Source organism: Metopolophium dirhodum, chromosome 9 (assembly GCF_019925205.1).
Source record: "Metopolophium dirhodum isolate CAU chromosome 9, ASM1992520v1, whole genome shotgun sequence".
Classification (NCBI taxonomy): domain Eukaryota; kingdom Metazoa; phylum Arthropoda; class Insecta; order Hemiptera; family Aphididae; genus Metopolophium; species Metopolophium dirhodum.
The window spans coordinates 24,503,671-24,527,862 of NC_083568.1; the positions used below are offsets into that span (position 1 = coordinate 24,503,671).

General features: G+C 31.0%; 1 protein-coding gene across 2 annotated transcripts in view; it reads right to left on the reverse strand.

The window, feature by feature from the left end:
- LOC132952870 (uncharacterized) overlaps nucleotides 1-24,192 on the reverse strand; it is a 237,206-nt gene that overhangs the window by 161,396 nt on the left and 51,618 nt on the right. For both annotated transcript variants that reach the window (XM_061025345.1, XM_061025346.1), the window contains exons 2-3: nucleotides 21,061-21,133; nucleotides 428-1,332 (exon numbers count right to left, since the gene is read on the reverse strand). In XM_061025345.1, the coding sequence (XP_060881328.1) occupies nucleotides 428-1,092 (665 nt within the window). In that variant the 5' untranslated portion in view covers nucleotides 1,093-1,332; nucleotides 21,061-21,133. The remainder of the gene's footprint in view (nucleotides 1-427; nucleotides 1,333-21,060; nucleotides 21,134-24,192) is intronic.

A 24,192-nucleotide genomic window follows, 5' to 3' on the forward strand; every position in this document is an offset into this window, starting at 1 on the left:
GGTATAGATAAAGTAGGCCTACTATTGTATCATGTTAATATAATACCTATCCATTGTCAGGAGAATGAAAAGTGGCCGCTAGTGGGATGATGTCAACCTTTTCTTTTTCTTAAAAAAAAAAAACAGGGGTTAAAAAATTCGTATACAACATCATTCTAATAAATTTGCATTAGGTAATTGTACCTATCTATATCTAATACATATTTCAAATGCGCGCGCTTTATTCTGCAAACCGTCGCAACAATTAACCACCAGAAACGCACGCTAAAACCCTCAGCGGCCACTTTCCATTCTGCCGAAACCATTTCTCCATTTCTCTCTTACTTATGGGAATTACAATTCGTGTACCGTACTCGAGTACCACCGCGGGCCTTTACATAACGATAAATACAATTATAAATAAACAGTATAATGATGCGGTACTCACGTGAGGTCGGCGTTACCCAGACAGTTTCCCGAGTACGAGCACTGGTACAGACTGCACACGTCGCTTCGTTCGTTTCCGGCGGGCCTCATCTCGTACGTGATGTTGAAACCGTACACGTCCATCAGGTCGTCGTGCACGCGTATGTGGTTGCCCTGCAACCGGTCCAGCTGGAATCGGATGACCAGGTACGGTAACGTGGACACCATGGACTGGCCGTATTGCGTGATGTGCGACTTATTGAACACCTCGCGCACGGTGACGAAGCCAAAGTCGGGGGGATATTGCGAGTACTCGGTGATGGTAAGCCCGTCGGTGACGAACAGCTGCGTGAAGTACACCTCGATCGTGGTCTCGATGGCCGCGGCGTCCGCTTGGATCACCCACTCGCACTTGATGGGCACGGTGAACGGGCCGGGGAAATTCGGCGTGGTGATCACGCCCTTGGTGCCGACCAGCGGCTGGTCCTTCGGCGTGCCGCACAAGTCTGGCGCGCCGGTGGACCCTTCGTCGCCGCCAACGCCGTCCACCTCGTTACCCGCTGCGGTCGTAGGGGCGGCCATACAGAGCACGGCCAGCGCGACAAGGAGCAAGGCCGCGCACACGTGCTGACGCAACCCGGCGTTCCCGGCCGCGGCTGTCTTGCGGTGTTCACCGCGGGCGATCATCACCACGCCGCCACCGTATCGGCAGTAGCCGGCATCACCGCCACGGCGAACCGGCTCTGTCGGTGGTCCGCCCGCTCGGTGTCGTTCGAGTCGTCCACAAAATATAACGACGGCCGCTGAAGTGGCCGTGGCTGACGCCCCACTCGTTTTCGCCGCGAGCGACGCACACTCAATACAACCGTATCCGCCGCTGCCACCGTTTTCGTCGCTGCAGCCGCCGTCGCGGCCATTTCCCGCTTCCTGAGAACAAACGCGTCAATATTATTAGATTGGTATTGAAATCATTGGCGTATCGTGAAATTCGATGACCATAAGGTATAATATATGAGACGGAGGCCACACTTAACACAGACATTAATAAGTTATTGAAAAACAGTGATACGAGAAGCTAATAAACAAAAAAAAAACCATAGTTTGATGCCTGGATATTCATTGGATCTTAGGTAAAGATTGTATGTTCCTGGTATTATGATTAAAGAAATGTGTTAGCGAGGTTTCTATTGTAACGTAGTAATTTATATGTTGGTCAAACAGGGGCCACCTAGATACTGTGACGTGATATAGATAACACGAATTTGGTCAGAAAAAAAGTGTTACCTATTACTACTATAGCACAAGTAAAATAATTCTAATGATTAATAAGTACCTAACTCGAATATTATAATATTATCTACTTCGTGGTATCTACCTAATATGTTAAATTAAAACATTTGATTAAATACAAACAAGTGTACATGAGGTTGCCATGGTCACGTGATTATAATATTACTAGCTGGTCTTGCGCACTTCGTGGCCCGTAAAAAATGACAACCCTTAAAAACTCCTTTTGGGTGTAACTCACTGCAGTAAGTGCAACTCAGCCACCTATTGGTAGTCAATGTGCGAAAATTCAATTTGATGCAAACTTGTACCTGATCTGCCAGATTAACCAATAGCAACCAATAATAAATAAATACTATTTCTATTAATTATTTCTCCTATAACCAATAGCAACCATTTATAAACAAACATTTCCGTCGAAATCCCTGTTTGAGCACTTCCTCAGGATTCTATTAATTTGTCGTAGCGTGATGTATATTATAGCCTGCCTCGATGAATGGACTATCCAACAAAAAAATAATTTTTCAATTCGAACCAGTAGTTTCTGAGATTAGCGCGTTCAAACAAACAAACAAACAAACAAACAAACTCTACAGCTTTTTATATTAGTATAGATTCATCAGTTGCTAAGGGTACCGTGACGAAAAAAGTCCGATAAAACTAACATATTACACAGCCCAAAAATATTTCCATGTTAAAAAAAAATTATAATAATTGATTTAATATATACTTAAACATTTATTTTAAACAATTATAACATTGTATACTTTAAAATGAACTTTTCAAGCCTTCATTTGATAACAAAAAAAACAAAATAGTTCCTTTAATTTTTAACATAGATATGTTGTTGGGCTGGGTAGTGGGTACAACTTATTTTTTTTCCAACTGACTTCCGAGATTCCCATTTACCTAACGCCTTGTTTATTGCAATAGAAACGCAAATAAACAATAAAAAAAATTAAAAGATATTCCTAACAAAATGTACATAAAATTCGATTCCTCAATTTTTTTTGGAGAAGACAAATATCTATAAAAATAGCATAGGTAGGTACTTATAATAATAATAATATGAAATACATTTTTTTTTTTAATGTCATGATAAAAGTTTCGCAGTCCCCCTCCCCCCTCTAAAATTGAACGTACTTGTGGTGCCCCGGATTAAATACGCCCATTACAACATCATAATGTGGCAGCAATGATATTAAACATATGGATACGGAATTCCTATATTATTATCTTTACCGAACATACGTATTTCGGCCAATATAACGGGGAGAGAAACGTTGGTTCACCTTCGCACAGAAGCTGCTGAACGATAAATAAAGTAACACAGAAGTGTGAAAATATATGCATCGGTGTAATGGTTAACAGCGGTATCAGCTAAATTGTACTAACATATTTTTATACAATGCAGCATCTACAGGTTTAATATCAATGAGTAACAGAGATGATGGTAATATCTTAGCGGTCGCGGCACGCAAAAGTTATTTTTTAATTTCATTGTATCTACATTGCATTAGAAAATTTAAAAAAAATGGTGAAAAACATTATTAATTGTTTACAAATAATTAAGTTACCAATTATAAACATTCTTAACTCGCTCCTATCGTATGTACATAACAAAATATGTACTTTGGAAACAGTGACTCTTTCCAAAGAAACTCAATATTCGGGCAACATACGTGATGAAGATTACTTTACAAAATTAATTATTTCAAACCAAAACATAAAAAAAATACATTTATGGTCGAAGCTAATACTGTTTATACTTCATTAAAACATTTAATTAAGACTAACAAAGTACACTGCAGCTGATATTATAAAATTATAACATATAGAGCTGATTACTAGGTGTAAATAAATTTGACATATTGTTATATTATAGATAACAGTCAGTTTTCCAGCAATAATTCAAATGCCATTTTACAATAATAGTCAGGGTTGCAAATTCAATGATTTTGCATAATATTACCGAATTTAATTCTATGTTCGAAATAATTGAGACGCAAATTTGATTCTCAAGACATTTTGGTCTATAAATACAAAATTTGCTTTTGCATATTTTAGTCGTTAATGAGCATATATTTTAATGTTTTTATTGCTTATTCGGAAAAAATATAATGGATTCAACAACCCTTTAACAATCAGCTATATAATATTTGAATGTGGTATTGAAACAGTTACTTTACCGGACGACCAACTTTTTTTTGGTGTTATATATACGTTGCCATGTTGGTATACTAAACACGATGACGGAGTCAGAATTTAGTTTCGAAGTTATTGCCATTTCAAGTTTTTTTTTGTTTTTACGGTACTGCTTAAATAGCAATTTTTGCAATTTCTGTAAACGATGTACTGTGGTAAAATGGGAAACATGGCCGAATACTAAAGGGCTCTAAGTTTTTTTTGAACTTTTTTATTCGATTTTTGAATTTATTTACTCACTCGGACTGCTTAAATCGAAAACATCCTTCAATTTGCTATGTGAAACCACTTTTTATCAAAAAAAAAAAGGTACAAAAGTTTAGTGAGTTTTAATGTATTCGATCCGTTGGTTTCTCATAGGCCACATTGTCCTATATTATAATATGGCGATTATGTATTCACATCGTATTACGCATACTACAATACGTTTGTACCTACTCTGTATTGACTTTTAACATTTAAGTTATCTAATATCAATAACAATATATATACCTAATATGCAATGTTTTTGAAAAACATTTATTTAACCTACCATATACATAAATGCATAATAGATAAATTATTAAAATATTAATAAATTAAAAAATATTATCCTAAGAAATAGTGGCTGACTACTTTGAATTGTTTTTTTTAAGCTATGCTATTATATCATTGAATTCAAATTTGATATATCCATTAAAGTGACTTACTCAATGACTATGTAAACTTGAAAATGATTTTATGGCAGATAGTTACCTACTTCTCTAGGTGGTTTTTTTATTGAAGTTTATAGTTTATATAATATGCATAACAATTTTGGTATTTTGTACAAATAACTGCCTTGGATTTTTAGTAAATATTTGCCTATATATTTGAGTATTTATAAATACATATTATCAACTACAATAAATTTACAACCGCAATGGTAATTTATTATAAAAAATATTTCATACACAATAGGGATCGTAGATATTCATCGTGGAGGGGAAAAAATTCTAAGGGTATCCACCAGACCGTGATTGGACAAACCAATGATAGGTAAAAATATTGTAAAAACGTGCGTATTAATTACCCATAGCATGGTTGATAAGGATACAATAATGCGCGACTTTTATGTGACATATTTTACTGTATAGAATTTATAATTTTCTTTCACAGAAATGATACCATCGATACCGAATTGTTTTCCAATCACGATATACGAAAAAATAAAAACACATCAACTGATAATATCGTGTGGCACCGATATTATATGTATACGACTACTACGCAGCTACCGCACTTCGATTCGAATGCCGTCAGGTCACGTCGTCCGGTGAACTTATTATTTACAGTGGCACGACGAAAACCAAAGGGCATCGTATGATTACCGTACGTTTTCCAGGCGACAACCACACGGTTACTATACACTCGCCCGTGCGGGATAAGCGATTTGTCGATTGTTTGCCTTTCGGTCCGCGTCCGATCCGCGAAAAATCCGTTTACTCGCACGAACGAGTCTATCCCCGCGATTGACCATTTCACACGAACCGCACGCGCGTAACCTAACCTAACCTACAACAACAACTTACAATAATAATAATAATACTAATATCCAACCCGGCAATAACGATCGCGGCACAGTCCGATCGACTGCGATTATACAGTGCGGCGCAGACGTTTGCCGACAGTTTACAATATTATTACAATAACAATAATAATGAGAATAATACCGTTCGTCGTGTCGAGTCAACGTTATTGTTGTATTATTATTGTTTTTGTGGCGCGCTGGTCGGGCGGACAACATAATATTATAGAGAAGTATATTATATCGGTCATGTTCTTTACTCTATGCAGAGGGTTTATCGCCGCGTTCTTAGCGAACGAGTCGGAGACGGTAAAAAATTAAACCGAACCCATCGACTTCCCGTCCCAATAACTACAATGCGATAATGTCGATGTTCCGGCAGCCATAATATTATCAAAAAACGAATTTATCGTATCGAAATAATATCATTCTCCCTCGACATTTGTTCATACGCGGCAATCAGCTGGGTTCCGACTACTATAATACAGTATATATAACGACGTGACATGATATTTTATATTACAACGATTTACCTACCGACTACTACCTAACCTAGGCTCGTAATTTGTTTTTATTTCACACTTTTTATCAAAAACAATTTGTCCATCAGTAGAAAAAAAAATCACTTTCACCTAATCCTTTTACATATTAATTACTAGCGTTTGCAATCGAAACTTTCGAACGCTTGACCCTTGGCATGTTTACAAATTAAAAATAAATTTATTGTCTTTCAACAAGCGGTGGTAGCGATGAGGCACTTGTGGAAAAAAACAGATGGATTATGGCGTTATACTAATAAATACTGAATTTTCAAAAACTATTGATACCAATAGACTTTGTCTGGGCATGATTTTCGATAGCTGCAACGTTGCGTTGATTGCTGATACTCGCACGCACTATACATTCAATTTATTATACACTAGCTGTATTAACCGGCTGTGCCCGGGGATAAGTAAAACCGACATGGGCGATCCACCTGCGGCGGATAGTAATAATTAATATGTAACTTTTTTTTTCTCACGTGTAAATAAACGAATACATTGCGTGGTGGTGTGATTTTAATATAATTAATATCATGTATGCCACCTCCCCCCCCAAAAAAAAAACAAATACCAATCTATTACCTAAACCGTCGTCCTTCTTTGAATCAATCGAATATTATTTAAGTCTATAAACCAAATATATCCAATCATATTAGCTATTTTATAATATGTAATCAATGACCTAACCCTATACATGGACGAAAATAAATGTTCGTTTTTCGTGAACCGAAATAAAATTCATGTGTGAACCTACCTACCCTATAATAGTATAACATGGGTTTCTCACCAATATGGGTTAAAGCTACAAACTCCTCCAATTCTCGAGGAAACTCTGTTGATATAACTTTAATTAAAAACGGTCTATAGTATAGTGTTTTATTCTATCATGGACGAAAAAGAAACATTCAAATTCCAGTTGATGTATATAGACAGTAGACACTAAATAAATAAAACTGTTCAAAGTACAATTTATAATACTTTTATACAATTTGTCATAGCCACGTGTCATCAGTCACCCCCCCCCCCCCTAATCGGTGTTAACGGTCTTAATATATTTTTTCAGATTTTCCTGTCTAAGCTTATTTGCCTCATTGGTCAAGTTTTTGTATTAAATATTTTCAAAATAACACTTCTACAATATCTAAGAACTAATAAAAAAATATACAATATTTTCTATTATTTTCTCAGCTTAGTCAGCTTAGTTTCACCGCTGACCAGACAAATAATTTAACTAAAAGTATGATATTACAACACTATTCAAATAATATAATATACATAAATATTTATTATTTTATGCTTAATACAAGAATTTGCTGTAGACCAATTCATGACGTGAGAAATTTCTACCAACCGTTAGCGTTCAATGTCTTATATAAATTTAACTGTGTGACTTTTAAAAAATATGCAAACATATATATTAAATAGTACCTATTAAAAAATAAAAATTCATAAAAAATGTTTACTAAAATGATTTTTATTCTTAATGTAAATGTTATAAAACAAATTTATACCTGAGTCTGCAATAAATTCCATTTCCTAAAAAAAAGACGCAATAAAGTTCGGGCTCTAAAAATGTCTTTCGATGCAGAGGTACCACTTTTGGGTTCATGATAATATTATATTCTACGACCTAACGATTTACGACAGAGCGATTATCTTAGGTTTCATCATAAATTCATAACATTTAACCACTAAGGTACTTGTTCTGCAAAATATTCGTTTTTACCAAACGTGCGGCCACTATAAATATTTATTATATTTCATCTATATTTATAATATTATGTACGAACAGCCTTCAAACTTTTCATCCCAATAGAATGCCACGTACCTACATAGTAACCTGCGAGTGATGACAATGCTATATATGTACACGTGGTAAACCTGAAAATTTAGATGTTTCAGTGCAAACGAAAAACGAATCGTCTGCTGAAGAAAACTTTACAGTGAAAAGCCGATTGCACAATTCACCGTCATATTGAAAGCGACAAAAATCTATTCACGTATTTGTTCTGTTCACGGTTCAACTATATCACATACAATAAGCATCAATCAACGCCTTATAGTAATATAAAAATAAAATATATATGGGTATCAGTAAAAGATTAGAAAATATCCGAAATATAGAGAGGAAATAAAAGAGAATTTCTCACTGACGAAAAAAAAACAAAACAAATATAATAATAACTAAGTATAATTTAATATATTGACATCTAATTCGGATATTTAAAAACAGTTTCGAAGTGTCTTACTTGACCGATATTTTACATTTACCTATATCACTACAGGATTCAAAAAATAGGTACTTTTTTATTTTAATTATCGAGGACAATTTTCAGAAATTGAATTTCAGATTTACCGAACAACAAAAAATGTATTATTTCAAGATTATTACATACTACCGGTTTTCCAATTGATCTGTATTTTATTTTAAAAGCAATTTCATTTAAATATCAAAATACTGCGCAAATTGGTGAATTGGGCACCGTTTATTGTAATGATTTTTCAAGTTCAATGAAAATTACTATCGTTTTTTAAATAATAAAACAGAATTACATAGTTAATGACAATTAGTATACTGTAAAAGGTAACGTGTTTTCAATATTTAATAAGATACTATGTTTTAATTATTATAATAAGCAAAGTAAAAATGTATATACAGATTATATATTTAAATATAATAATTGTATTATTATTTATGAATATTACTTGTTTCAACCTGGAAATTAACAAACATCATTAAAATATCATTATCACTCCTATAAACAGTGAAATTCATAAACAATTTTGTTGGTGGATATCTATTTTAAAATTGCAAATTAATATGGGACCAAACAGAGTTTGATAAAATACGAAATATTTACTTTGAGAGTACCTAACATATTTTGCTTATTACCATGCACTCAGACGATGATATAATCGAGTATTAAATTGGCAAAAAATACTGATCACTGAAAGAATTCCTAGAAGTATTTAATATGTAGGTAGTTTGAATTTTTCTACAAAAATTGTACTTAAAATGTATGATAAATATAGTAAGTATGCATAGAGTACTGGTGGGAGGACTTTACTCCCCGGACTTACTTTGTAGACATTAATATTTTATCTCTCTCGTTAAATATTTCTGAGAACACCTGAACATCCCGGTATGCTTAGTAATATATAGGGACATTATAGGAGAATATATTATTATAGCACTTAAATTTAAAATTGGCTTTTTTTAAATTTAATTTAATTTATCAATTGGAACGTGTACAAGTATTTAAATTAATACTTAAGAAGAATTAAATACAATTGACTTCGATGCAGTGTTAGAAACATTTCATTAAAATTATTTTACGTCTCAGAGTATTTGAAATAACTAGGATATTTTTGTTAATTAGTTAAATGTATTATTAATGTTGGTAGTATAAAAAAAGGGGGGAATAGGTAAGTGCTTAGCTATACAGTAGATGTAGTGTACCTCGTTATTGAGTAAGTCATTGTAATATATTATGTGTTTAATTTTAATTAAAATTAAAATTATAAATGATTGCATACAAATAAAGATTCTGAGTGAAGACCGTCTGATAGTCTGTTTTACTATTATTCTAATTATCTATATATTATGATAAGATATTTATATTTATACTAAAGTATTTTATTTTACTATTAGAAATACGACAAGTTGAATTAATTTTTACCGAAAACATTGAATTTTAAAATGTCATTGTGTGTATAAAATACGATAGAATTATATAAATTAAAAGTTTTAATTTATTGTCCATGAATAATATTTTCAAATATTAGAACAAAATCACTAAAATCGTTTTTCTTCGTTTAAATTTATAATTTTGTACAATTTTGAAATTAAAATGTCTATAAAAATAATTATTTTTGTATTTTTTTAGATTTGTTGGTTACAGTATGCAATACCTATGAGGGGGTCCTATTGTATTACATTTTATTTATATGCTAGGAATAAAACTAAAAATGTCAAATGTCTACATATATAATATCCAATAGGTAGCTCAAAAAGAGTAAAATTATATCACGTATTTATAGAAAATGTTAATATAGAAATTTGGAGAAAATTTAAAGTATATACGGTTTTCTCTTTAGTTACACCAAAAAAACAAAATTGGTGTTGTAAAAATACTCATTTTTCCCTTTTTTCTTTTTTTATTTTTCAGATTAAACACTTGAAATGTTTACTTTTGACTCCCCGTAGTACTAACGACCAGATACAATTAACTACCATAATCCATCCCGAAAGTACAAAGTTAAAGCATTGTTTCTACTAGAATTATGAGACGTGTATTCAGACACATACAAAACAAAAAAATAAACAGCACTGTAAAACGCATATATTCATATTGCTTGCGCTCAAAATCTAAAAATATTTTATCAAGTGAAATGTATAAAAATATATAATATAATTAATTTTGCATTTGTAAAATATAAAAAATTTAACCTACCTACCTACCTACGTTTCCGTAAAATGTTCAATAAAATTACGGATGTTAAAAACGGATGTACACAACAACAACAACAACAACAAAAAACGTAATGCCATAATAGCGTGTAATATTATACGGGACGTGTGAAACGTTTCAAATAGTGTAATAAATTACTATTATATCAGACGCCGGCAGCATATAACTACAACTACAGTCGTCGCTGCGTATAATTTTGTACCAGAGAAAATCGCATAAATGGCCCGCTCGCTCGCATATACACACACACACAAAAGCACATATTATATAGGTATACGATACATGTCTGGAGCTGATGAACGAATTTCTACCGTTTGGGTTGTATCAAGCCTTTGACTTACCGCAACGACACGGCGCGTTAGTTGTCCAAAATGTTTGTAGGTGTCTTTCACCCTGTGACATCGCGTCCGACGGACAAATTGAAATTACCGAGAAACCACACGGGGCGAACCTTTGACGGTGGTGGAAACGCTGCGCGTTCGAGGGCAGAAAATATCGTTTGCAAAAACGTGTCACCGAATACGGAAAGGCGGGCGGGCGGGGAAAAAAAACTAGGCGCCGTAAATCATATTTTTCTACGGTCGGTTCTATATCCGGTTGCCGTGTTTCACGTTCCCCGTATTACAATGGCTATTCAAAGGGATGAATCGACCAGTGTGCGCCAAAAGTGGTTTCCACTCCAGTAGCGATAGTTTAAATAGATTTTTTTTTTCAAAAGCTTTATTTCAAAACTTGGTCGAAATCATAACGCTTTTACGGTTTTATCGGAGACGCCGTACTTGCAGGACCATTCGATACAGAAGTATTTATGGCGTGTTGACCTTAACGTCAGCCACATATTATGTACATATAATATAGGTATATTATACACGAACAGCACTTAAAAATGTACGTGTTTTTTTTCTCGAAAATTTAAGATGTTATTTATTGGTTCAAACTAATGAATATCTATCAATAGCATGAATAAGACACAGATGAGCCGAAGTGCACGTGGCCAACCATATTACATATATTATAATTCGGTGCTAAATTGTATTTTGATAAAATTCAACGTTTTCGAAATACACGTTCATAAAATATGGTAAACGTACAAAACATAGTCATACGATTTATGTTAGAAATCGAACTACGTAGTTAATAATAAATCGTGACAAACGTATAAAATTCTGTGAAAATTGAAAAGCAATTTTATGTTTATTTTTCATCCAGCGTTTGAACAAATATACTTTCAGAACAACTGTAGATGTAAGTATGTAAAGGCTTTGAACTCTAAAGGCGGTTTTTCTTGTAAAGGCATTTAGAAATTGTATTTAATATTTGAGTATAAAAATACATACGATACAAAATAATAATAATAATATGTAAGTTTGTACATATTGGATTTCTCGAAATATTGCAAGTATATATCGTATTGAAAAATAAGAAACCGTGGATAACACTAGCTAAATTTTCATATACTACGATTCTTAATAATGTAAACAATGATATTTCTCTTGAGACGATAATATAAATGACCCGATCAATAATGTTTGCTAAATATTCGATAAATTAATAAAAGTTCGTTGAGAAGCAACATAATCATTATGGCAATACTTACTCTTCGCCTTTTAAAATAAATATTTGGGACCTATGTAAATTAGTATAACATAGTTTTATTGTGATAAGTCAAAATCAAATAAGTAGAACCAAATGCGTTTTCAAAATCACAGTATTAATATCATAATATTGAACAATGTATTTTTGCGTATAAACAATTAATTATAACATTAGGATTTAGGAACCTATTAAAAAAACAAACATTTTAGAATAATTATAAACAAGCATTGTTATTCTGTTATCTTCAATATTTGTATAACAAGCTCAGTTGAGTTTAATAGTTTTAATGGACATATTTTATTGTTAGTAATAAAAATAGTATTTTATGAAAACAAGAAATCCTATTTTCTTTTCAACTTAACTAATATAAGTAAAAATAAATGGTTCATGTTTCTAATATCAATTTGTGGAAACATTTGAAATATACTAATAAAGTAATATTACCTAATTCATATTATCAAACCACCGAAATAAAGAAATTTATAAATTGACCAATGAAAATGTTATGTCATCGACAGTAAACGGAAATACTGCTGTTTTATTTCAGTTAAACACTATATTATGTAAATGTTTATAATAATGTTATTGTATTATTGATGAATTAAATGGAGATTTGCTGAACTGAATATATAACTGAATCATGATAATGACAATTGGATAAAATATACGATAAGACGTAATAGAACGTAACATTTATAACATACGTAGAAGAATATAATAAATAGTCTAATAATATTATGAGGATAAAGGTAGCAGTTAAAGATATCGGAAGCGAGGAATGTTATATAATACAACTGTTATACAATGATGTGTGTTTGTTTTTTTTTCTTTTCAGAAAACACTATTATTGGATAATAGGTACGTATGTAATTTTTAGATAGCATAGGTAGTGCTTTAAAAAGTCCATTTATTTATTTCAATGTTCGAGAAAACACCAACAAATGTAGTAAAGTAAGAATGAATCGTAAGCAAGTGTGATTGTAATTGGATCGTATTTAGTATTTTCTATCGAGATATTAGAAAAAAAGACAATATTTGGAAACTCTGCTTTAATTGTACATTAATTATACTATTCGACTACAGTATGAACCTTGAGCTCAAATTATATTGGAATAATTGAAAGACTAATATATTTTTTTTTAATATCACGGACAAAAAATGGCAAGTACCTAATTTTGATGTTGTATTTTTTTATCAACGGCTAAACAAAACAGATTTACTATTTTTATAAGACTAAACCTCTTAGACCACGAGTAGAAATTAATGCGATTAAAACTACAAACTACCAAAACGAATGTCTGTAGAAAATTATTAGCGATTTTTGAACATTATAAGCCATAACACTGCATAATATATATATACCTAAATCGTTATTTGTTACTATATATGATTTGCAACTTAACTAGAACGACAACCTAGCACTTCTTAAAATGTAATGTTGTAGTAAGGGCACTGTCTTGTAACTATATTTAGTAATGGACACCGCGACACGTACACGAGATAACATCGTTCAATCGATGCTATATATTATAATTATATATCTCATTATTATTTTTCAAGAGAGGTACCTACAGACAAAATAAAAATAAATGTTATTTGATATTAAAATTTGGTTGTGTATTATATTATAGAATAAATTATAATAATATTATATATTATAAAAATGTGCAGTTAAATAATTTATTATTTTAAAACTAATTTTGGTTTTGAGGGAAATATTTGATGACTGTAATTGAATTTTTTTTAAAAAAACGACGTTATGTGCATAAATAACAGCCCGGAATAAATCAACAAGTCACAACATAAAGGAAGTCGGTGGTTTGGAGAAAAGACTATATCGACCTTATCTGAATTTTCAAGTAAAAAACAAAAATGTACAGCTAAATGCCCCCGGGAAATGTCGGTAGTCTGTGACAATTGAACTTACTTTCTTCCACACGGTTTACAATAAATCCACAAGTATATTTGGAATAAGTCTATATATATTTTATTCTACTCATAAACTTTTTGGTGCACCACCAAATACCAATAAAAGTTGAAATTTTATTTGCATCGACTAGAATAAATACACCGTAACAACTAACAAGTTAAAGACGAATTTCAACACTAAATATTGAACTTTTGGCTTGTATTTGTATATATTTAAAGTAAATTTTCCATTTAAAACCATACGTTTTTTCAGAGTACATACATTTGAAATTACTAGTTTCAATTATAATTACTCTTTAAGGGTAAACACATTCACAGTTAAATAATCATCAAAAATAATCCAAAGCATGAATGGTTGGTGTTATATGACATTTAAATCCTAGTAACTATTTCATTCGCTTTATTTATCAATAATATTTATAAATGAACTTCGTACAACCAAAAATAATGTAAATATCTATAATAAATAAATATTAAATACCTTTAATTGTGTTAGTTTTGGAAATAATTACTGATAAATAACGAATATAGAATAGCTGAGCTATAATAATAATGCATGGTAACAACCTATATCATTGGATTACAGCGTAGGTACTTAAAAGTATTGAATTTTATTTAAAATCGGGTTAAATACCAAAAATCAACTATTAAAAAAATTAGAAAAAAAATACAATAAATATAAAATACTTTTCAAGAACCTTTTTCAACTATCACAGTTTACGGATGAATGCGGTCACATGGAGATGTGAATTGCTGTTCTGGTAAGTATCGCAAACTTATCACAACATCGTTCTCGTATTAAATTGTATCGAATTAAGTTATTGATCAAAATGTGTAATATAATTTGCTGTATATTAATTAGAATGAAAGGACTAACGATTCTGTGTAAAATTATGTTTTTACTTTTACAAAAGAAAGACAAAGTAAATAATTACCAATATAATAATATTAATAATAATAATTTACCAAATTAAACCTGGGACCTCAATTAAAATCATATGAACTAATAAAATCATAAATCGTCTAAAATAAACAAACTTTACAGATTATGTATTAAGATAAAATAAAGTTTGTAAATAATTGTTAATAGATAACTATTTTCGTTGAAGTTTTTTATACAAAACAAAAAAATACTGTGGTTTAATGCATGTTAAATATAAATATAATCCAAAATATAGTTAATATTTACATAACTAATTTATATAAAATAAACCGTGAATACGGAACAAATAAATATGAAGAACGATGTTGCCAGAAAAGCAAGGCCTTATATATTTAATTTAAAAATATATTTTTTATCTTCTTCATTAAGAAACACATTAAATATAATGGAACATTGTATTATTCATTTTTGCTTTACACTTAGTTTCTAATATCACTGGGTAAATTTAAATTATATTTTATGGATTCTTTTAAAAGACATTAAAAATATCATCGTAACAGTTAATATACAAGTAGCTACTATTGCGTATAGGTACAATTATTCTTTATTATATTTTAATTATTCATAAATCAAAACTCGTTAAAATATATGCTTCATAATATACAGTTATTTTATATTGTTTTTTTTTATTATTATAATTTAAATGCAATCGGTATACCATTACTATCAAACCTTATTGAACTAAATATAATGACATAAAAATATATTGTCATAGGTTTTATAGTAATTAATGAAATAATATTAAATTACTGTTAGACTTCAATGTGTACACTTTTATTGTCTGGATGTATCCATAGATAAGTCACATTAATACAATTTCGATATTGGGAAGTTTACAGAAATTCGAAATGCCATTAGTGCAAGCATTTACATAACTTTGTATTGAAACAGAGATAGTAAATTTGGAACTGTCGCTGTCCATTACATCTTAAACTAGATAGTTATAGAAACATTTTGTTTAACATCGTTGTTTACATAGGGTGACCACACAAGTTATACGATAGTACTAAAGGGTAAAGTGATTTCAAAACGTGGAATGTTTTCATATGTTTTTTCCATTATTGGTTTTATAATAATTGCTATCCATATTAGGATATTTAATGCTCGTAGTTTATAAATGTTTGAGTTTTCCTACTGCGTGTATGCATATGTTCATGTTACTTGCACATGCCATGAGAAACTTTTCGATTGATATATTGCATTCGTAGAGCATGCGACTGCCCTTATTCCTCATACATTTATCTCGTCACGGATTCATTTCATAAAATGAGTGAGCGTATCGAAATATATTGATGTACGGAACTTAACATAAGCACGGACACAGCAATACACGAATTGAAATGAGTATTTCATTATCTACCAAACCTAATAATACTCTGAAACGCTTTGTATGTATACTATGCATCCGTACAGGGGTGGACTTACCATTTTTCCGCCCCTAGGCACTACAACACTAGCGTTCCATACATTGGCGTGCTCCCATGTTTAAATATTTTTAATATTGTAATTTATGTTTTTTTATAGGTAGCCAGGTAGGTACTGATTAAAATAGTGAGCAGTCTATATAGTCTCTATAATCGTAATCGATTAGCAGATTTCTGAGCAGTAAACACTATGCAGGAGACGGGCGATAGTGCAGTCGTCGCAATATTTATTATTATTAATTACTTTATCAAGACATCTGATTTCCAGAATTAATTCCAGTATTCTAAGAATAGACTAGTTTGGTGGCCACGCGCCCGCGCACACTTATTGTGGTGCCGGGTGCGGGGTGAGGCGGGTCATTCCAGTTAATATCAAATAATTTACTTGCTAAGCACTGTGCTTAACACTTGCTAAGAGCTGTCCCCCCACATAGGTAGTAAAGCGGCTATATACAATGTACCCGGCGGCCCGAGGCAGTATATTTGACTGCCTTGGCTGGCGTTTTGCGCATGCGTCATTCGCAATATTGTATGTGTTTACGCCACACACCCGTATACGACCTCCTCCCACGCATTAACATAGGCAACTGCCTCGTCGAGTGTCGATGTCGAACCTCTAGCGGTGGCGGCTCGCGCCGTTCGCAGGATTAAACTCAAACGGCAAGGTTATTATAGCTTATAAATTAAAACGTTACTGCAACGTGACCATTCTCCAGTTTCATGCAAGTTGTATACAAAAAAAAAATTAATATAAAATATAAATTTAGGTAAATATAATTCTGAAATAATGAAAAACTAAAAAGTTAAATTAACTAAAAATTTGCGCCCTGTGCACGTGCCTTGGAGGCCTATGGGTAAATCTGCCCCTACATCCATAGAAAACGTTATTTATTTAAATAAAAAATAATAATAAAAATTTTAACTGTTAAAATATTAAATATTTAGTCATTTTTTTTTGTTTCAGATGCCAGACTTGAATATACAATGAAAAAGTACGATCTCCCCTATGAGTGTTGGTGTCACAGGTCTTAGCAGATATATAAGGCACATATTATACTTATCGACACTTTACTAAATAGGGAAAAAAATAATTCATTGATATTACATGTGTCGCTGAACTTGAAACAATAATTAAATTAAAATAGGCTTAGAAAATAAAAGAGTCAGCAATTAATGTTGTGGCAACAAAGAGTCAAATCACTGGTACCAGGGAGACTAAACAGACAGAGGACAGACAGAGGACCATAATAAGTTTATATATAATGTGTGTTTTCTTATATTAACCACATAAAACAACAGAACCAGCAATACGGTTTTATAGTTGACCAAATAAAATAAATAGGTACTAAAAATATGGAACTCAATGAGAAAAGTTGGAGTGAAAGGTGATAGATTTTTGAACCTAATTAGGTAGCTAATATAGAAATTGAATTTAGCAAAACATAATATACATGTATAGTATTATTGATGTTAACAGTTAAGAAGGATAGGATAAGGGGGGACATTACAGCAATGAAGCCACAACCACCACGAGAATAAGGCAAACATTTTCAGTTTTGTCAAGTATAATTAACAGAAAATAGTAAATTAAACGTAGAATAGGTATAACCAACAATGTTGCAGACTCTTACGACTTCAACTGTTGGAAAGTCAATGTGATGCGGAGCACAACTTGATGGAAAATTTGACTTGAATGTAACCAAAATCGTTCAAAAACACACCCGATGTAATTGAAGTTAGTGAAGAGTGAAACCCGAACGTACGTAAGGTATCTTATCACTTTCCATTTTAGCGCCCAGCCACACTCACGATTTAAGATAGTTCAAATTAAAACTAATAAAAAATGTTATGTTACACCTATACACAATAAAAATATATATAATGAATGTATTATATTATAAATTATAAAATAGTCCACTAGAAGCGCTAGTGCCGGGGTCCGATTTAAATCCAATACCGTCTTATTATAGCTCGTTGGGCAACCATACTATCTTAAATCGTGGCCACACTGCAGTATTTTCACTGCGTAGAGTCCGAACAGTTTTACCACCACCGACGCTCTTACGTTACTGTTTACAACACTCCACGGCAAAAATACAGCAGTGTGACCGGGCACTAAAATGCAAAGTCATAAGACACTTATATTGCTAAGTGATAACACACGAGGTATTCATTTACAGACGGTAAGATAGTCCAAAACAAACACAAGATTATATTATCGTATTCTGATGGTATGGGATCGGACAATTATCACAGGGGTTGTACACGTGGGAACAATAACAAAACAAATCAAGCAAGCAAGAAGTGTATTGAACATCAGTTTTTAGACTAAATCGGTCTAAAATGAGAGCACTTTTCTCATATCGTTATGTATATTACCTATCACTTTTGTTCTTTTGATTTTATTATAACGTTATACTGATTATATACAATTTATTATTGAAGTCGCTAACGGAGAGCCATCATATTCGATCATGCCAACCGTTGCCAGATACCACCGTTGCCCTGGTCGTAACGCAATATATGGATATTAAGACGACTACGTGCAGCCATCACGTGTTGATCGATAAGTCACAGTGTCACGCGTACGCGGCATACGATAAGCAAAGAAACACCGTGTGTGACAAATACGCTATTATTATATACGATGTCGTCGCTGTGCACGATACGACGGATGATAAACGACCTGAGTATCGATGGAATATGGCGAACACAAAGCGAGCGAGTAACCACACGCACGACCGCGGATGCACAATAATATACGACGTGTGGCGGACTACGACATATGAGAAGAAACCAGCGAATTAAAACGAAAATGGCGTGGAAAAACAAACGCGATCGGTGCGAAACGGTCAAGAACAACTCATTCATGTCGACGGTAAAAATAATATTAAGCAATAGCATATTATGATCTTCGGGGAAGCACAGCGAAACGTGCTGTGCAGCGCTGACCAAGCGGACTGAACGCCGTCTCGGGCTCATCCCCAAATAATAATGATAATAATAATAAAAATATAGTGAACGGTATAGACTATAGGTAGGTAACCAAAATGGAGATGATAATATTGTTCAATTTTCAATCGATCACGACTCCACCCGTAACGAAATTAATATTAATTATAAGTACCTAATAAATAAGACGTATAGTTACATATTATTATGATTGTTTTATATGCCTACTTATTATCAAAATATTAATTTACTCCATCGTGTTAAAATATAGGTACACTGATGTTGTAATACTGTATGTTTCAGAGACTACCCAAGTATAAAGTGGAATTTATTATTTTTCCAAAATAAAAATAATTTTTAATCGAAATACATAATAATATCCTTTATGGAAATTTATTATAAGAAAAAAAAGCGATTGTACTAAAGTAGATCATCCAATATCAGTTTGAAATAAACGTTTACACCTAAGATTGTCAGCTATAGGCAACACTTTAAACCAGTTTTTTTAATAGACAGAATAAATATGCACGTCCCAATGAAAACGTAAGATTAATTATTTTGTGTTTGCTGTACTTTATACGATCACCGATCGCTATTGGTATCGTTAAAAAATGTATACGATTGATTTGTTGCGGAAAGTGATTTAATTAGGGGAGATAAGTCAAAAGTAAAAGCAGTTCCTAAATTGAATTACAATTTCCACGCTCGGTTGGAATAGCAAAAACATTTATTTTATACCGCAAACCCAAAACTCCCCATTTGGTCGTCGAGAACGAAAAACCGACCAGACTATGGGAGATAAATCAGCCGGTGACCTTCGCAAGATGGATTTACAGCAAATCGCGTGTGCGCTATACGTCGACCACAGCTGTATGCTGATAACGCGAACCACGCACACAAAGTGGAGGCTCTTAGAAAGAGTAACGTTTCCGACTCGCTAAACATTTCACAATATTGTGTTCAGAATGTTGTTTGATTACAGCGACTTTATACATATATAATATGTATGTGTAAGTACACGATAAACATAAACTTATCCAGCCAAAGGTATAATGCATAACATAATGTGTATAGTGGCGCTTATAAAAAGGTAAAAGCCAAGAACCCGAAATAACACACACACACACATACGGTATTAGACTTCCACGAACACAAAACCACCATCGGACGTACGCTTTTTCGGTTTTTACAATAAAAATTAACGAACAAAAATGTTTAAACCACAGAATTTCTGCACATTCTAAACAGTTCGGATAGTGCAGACATATAGTCATTGACCGCAAAGATTTTTGGTTTTAAGCCAAACGCAATGTGTTGGAGTAAAATAATTGTATTAAAAGTTTTCCCTTAAAATTCGACATACACTATAAATCACAAAATGTGGTTTTTCTTTTATTTATAATTTACAAGGCAAGCATGCGTATAAAAAAAAATAAATACAAAAAAAAAATGTTTTTCTTTCACATACAATTTTCACCAACACGCCTCATCATAAATGATATTTTTAAGGTTAAGACTCTAATAATCTAATGAATCAAAATATGAAGTCATGAATTTCTTAAGATAATTCAAATAAATATATGATATAAAATATGGCCACCTGATCAATTCGATAAAAATTATGAGTTACACTTTTAATAAAATATCCATGTTAAGAGAAAATGTATTATTGTACTTTGTAAGAAGTGTTTGAAAGATATATTTTACTATTATTTTTAAAAGTTATTTTACGTATGTAACTAAATTATAAATAACTTACTTTTTTCAGGTTTCTTCAACAATTCTCAATTTGTATTTTAATTAAATAGTAGCTGAATCTGAATATGAATAATCTGAAAAGTTAAATTAAAAAATATATTAGTGGTCTAATATAAAATTATTGATATTATAGATGGGCATTATCCCTAACATCTAAAACATAAATGCATAATACTATGAGAGTATAATGATTTATGAAAAGATATGAGAAAAAAGGTGTATTTTGGATGTGTGACTGTCGTTAAAGGAGAAAAATGTAATCAAGAGAAGCGAGGTTGTTTTACATTCATACTATGCTCTAATTAGTATTACATGATATTATTATAATGATTATACTTTGAGCACAAAATTGTATTAATTGATATTAAATTTATAAATAAATTACGTTTAACAAACTTGATTAATGACCAAACAATTCGTTAACTTAAAACTTTAATAATAAATATAAAATTAATTTAAATAAAACCCAAATAAATAATTTACATTTAAACAATATTTAATTTATAAAAATAGAATTACAACAATTATAAATTTTATTTCAATAATTTTTTTATATTCATATTGGTACAATAAGTTATTTTTAATAATATTTTAAGAGATACGTAACCTGTACAAGATATTATACATACGATCATTAGTCAAAAGTCATGACTATTAATAAATATTATAACCGTGATTTTAAACCATATTTTTTCAACAAAAATAACAATACAGAAAAAAATATTCCTTAATGGAACAAGGGATTGGGAATCATTACTAAATTATTGTATGCACATTCAGCAAAAAATGGTAGAAACAGTGGTAGTGAGCAAATAATTCAAACCTTTGAGGCTATTATATTTTGTTATATTATTAAGTCACAACAAAATTGTATTTATTTTGAAACATATTTAATCGAGTTAAATAAATCAAAACTGTGTTCAAATGAGAATTTTACATTTATTTTGAATAACTTTCAGGTGTAAAATGTCAACACTTCATAAAAAAAGACAATCATTATTAAAAAATATTATGTTTAAAATACAAACTAATTAAACATATAGGACTACCTATTAACCTATTATAGGTGCTTATAGGTATTCAAATCACGCTGACTAGATATTTTTAAAAATGGATAATTATAAAAATAATATTTTATAACAATTTATACAGCACTAATAATTGTACATTAAACTTATACTGGCATGTAATACTTAATTATAATTAAAAATCAGAGTATAAAACTATGCACAACCAAAATGTAGAGAATAATTATAGTCCTTTCCTATTAAAGATTTTTCTGCAGTGCAATAATGTAATTGTGTCTATTTAAACAATCTGAATGTAATTGTTATTTTAATATTTATTATTATTTAGAATATATAATACAAGGCTTCTTTAAATGTCTATATAACAATACAATTGTTATATTACAATATTGAAAACATTTTTTTTAATTAAAAACTATACATTTAGGATAGATTGTATTAAGTGCTGTCAAGGTACCATGGGCCTATATTCAGGTGCGACGCCTACAGGGATCACCAGAGAAAGAATATACATTTTGCGATCATTTTAACCTGGACACCTCAGACCCAACCAATATTATTGTCGTAATTTTACGGTCATATAGCTTTCCGGATGATCACATTTTGTATACATCCGCAAAATGATGTGTATTCACAAAGGTTAGGAAAGACACCCTGAAATAGCGGCTTATAATACAATTTCAGTAGGTATTACAATGTATAATATTAGTAAGTTATAGTATCATACTTTAAAATTAAGAAATGTGTCACCTTGGCATCATTACTAAAATTATTTTTGTTTATATTTGAAATAATAATAAAGTTGAATAATAAAAGTAGTAAAACATTTAACATAGAACCAAAATCGACAAAAAAAAAAATTGTAATTCATTACGAAATTATTTGAAGCTATTATGGGTAGTTTAGAAATACTGTACCATATAAGTGTCATATTACGCAATTTTATACCGATCGATAATATCGTACCTACCTCCCTAACACTTGTTTATACACATTAAATAAATTGACATATTCCTCAAGTATGTACCTATGTCTTCATTACGTCCCATAACTATATTTACCAATGCATCTCAAGTTGAGAACCAATTCATTAACTCTGAATATTATTGGCATAGATAATTAAAGCTAATTAAACTTTAAACAAGTAACAACAACATTATAAAAATATAATTAATGAGAGAAACTCTACAATAAATTATTTAATTAATATAAATGAAATAATTATTAGATATTTTTTCAACGCTGCATCAAATAACTTTACGTATATGGATGATAAAAATTGTAAACTATTTGCACTAAACTTATTCTTACAGTGTATACTAAAACTTAATCTTGATCCTTGTATAAAGAGAAGCATGTTAAATATAAATCCTATCAAATAAGTATATCAAAGGAAAACTCTTGTTCAACATAACTTGTCGAACTTCACTATAACTTCTATTTAAGCCTTAAATAATATTGACTAATAGTTTCGTCTTTACTTTGTTGTAAAAAAAAAAAAAAAACAATATTTTCTTCAAATATAGGATTTTATTGTAGTACCTACGTATAATATAAATTAATCCATTTAATAATATATAGGTACAATACTATTAATAAATTTGAATTATTATGATACAATTGACTCTATTCGATGTAACCACATTGTACTATTTTAATAATTCTGAAAATAACAATTAATATTTTTTCTCAACATTTGACCCAGTATATATTATTATTGTTTGTAAAATGTTGGAACCACTTTTCTATATAAACAAATATATAGTAACACAAACTTAAAAAAATAATTTTATAAAGTAAAATAATAATTGAAACATTAAAGTGATTAATAAGCTACCCTAAAACAATACAAAAAAAAAATAGACTTAATCAATAGAAAAGTAATTTTGGGCCATATAAATAATATACCTACAACAATTAACTTTAAAATAATTTAGCTGGGAAAGAAATAATAATACAATAAACAAATTCAGAACGGCTGAACGTTATAAATACAAAGGATGTAAACAATTTTACCACATTAAATCTGTTCAATTGAAAGAGAGAATTCAAGTTTTCAAAATTGGACTTGCTTGTGTGAGTAAACAACACAGTTTGGTTTCACA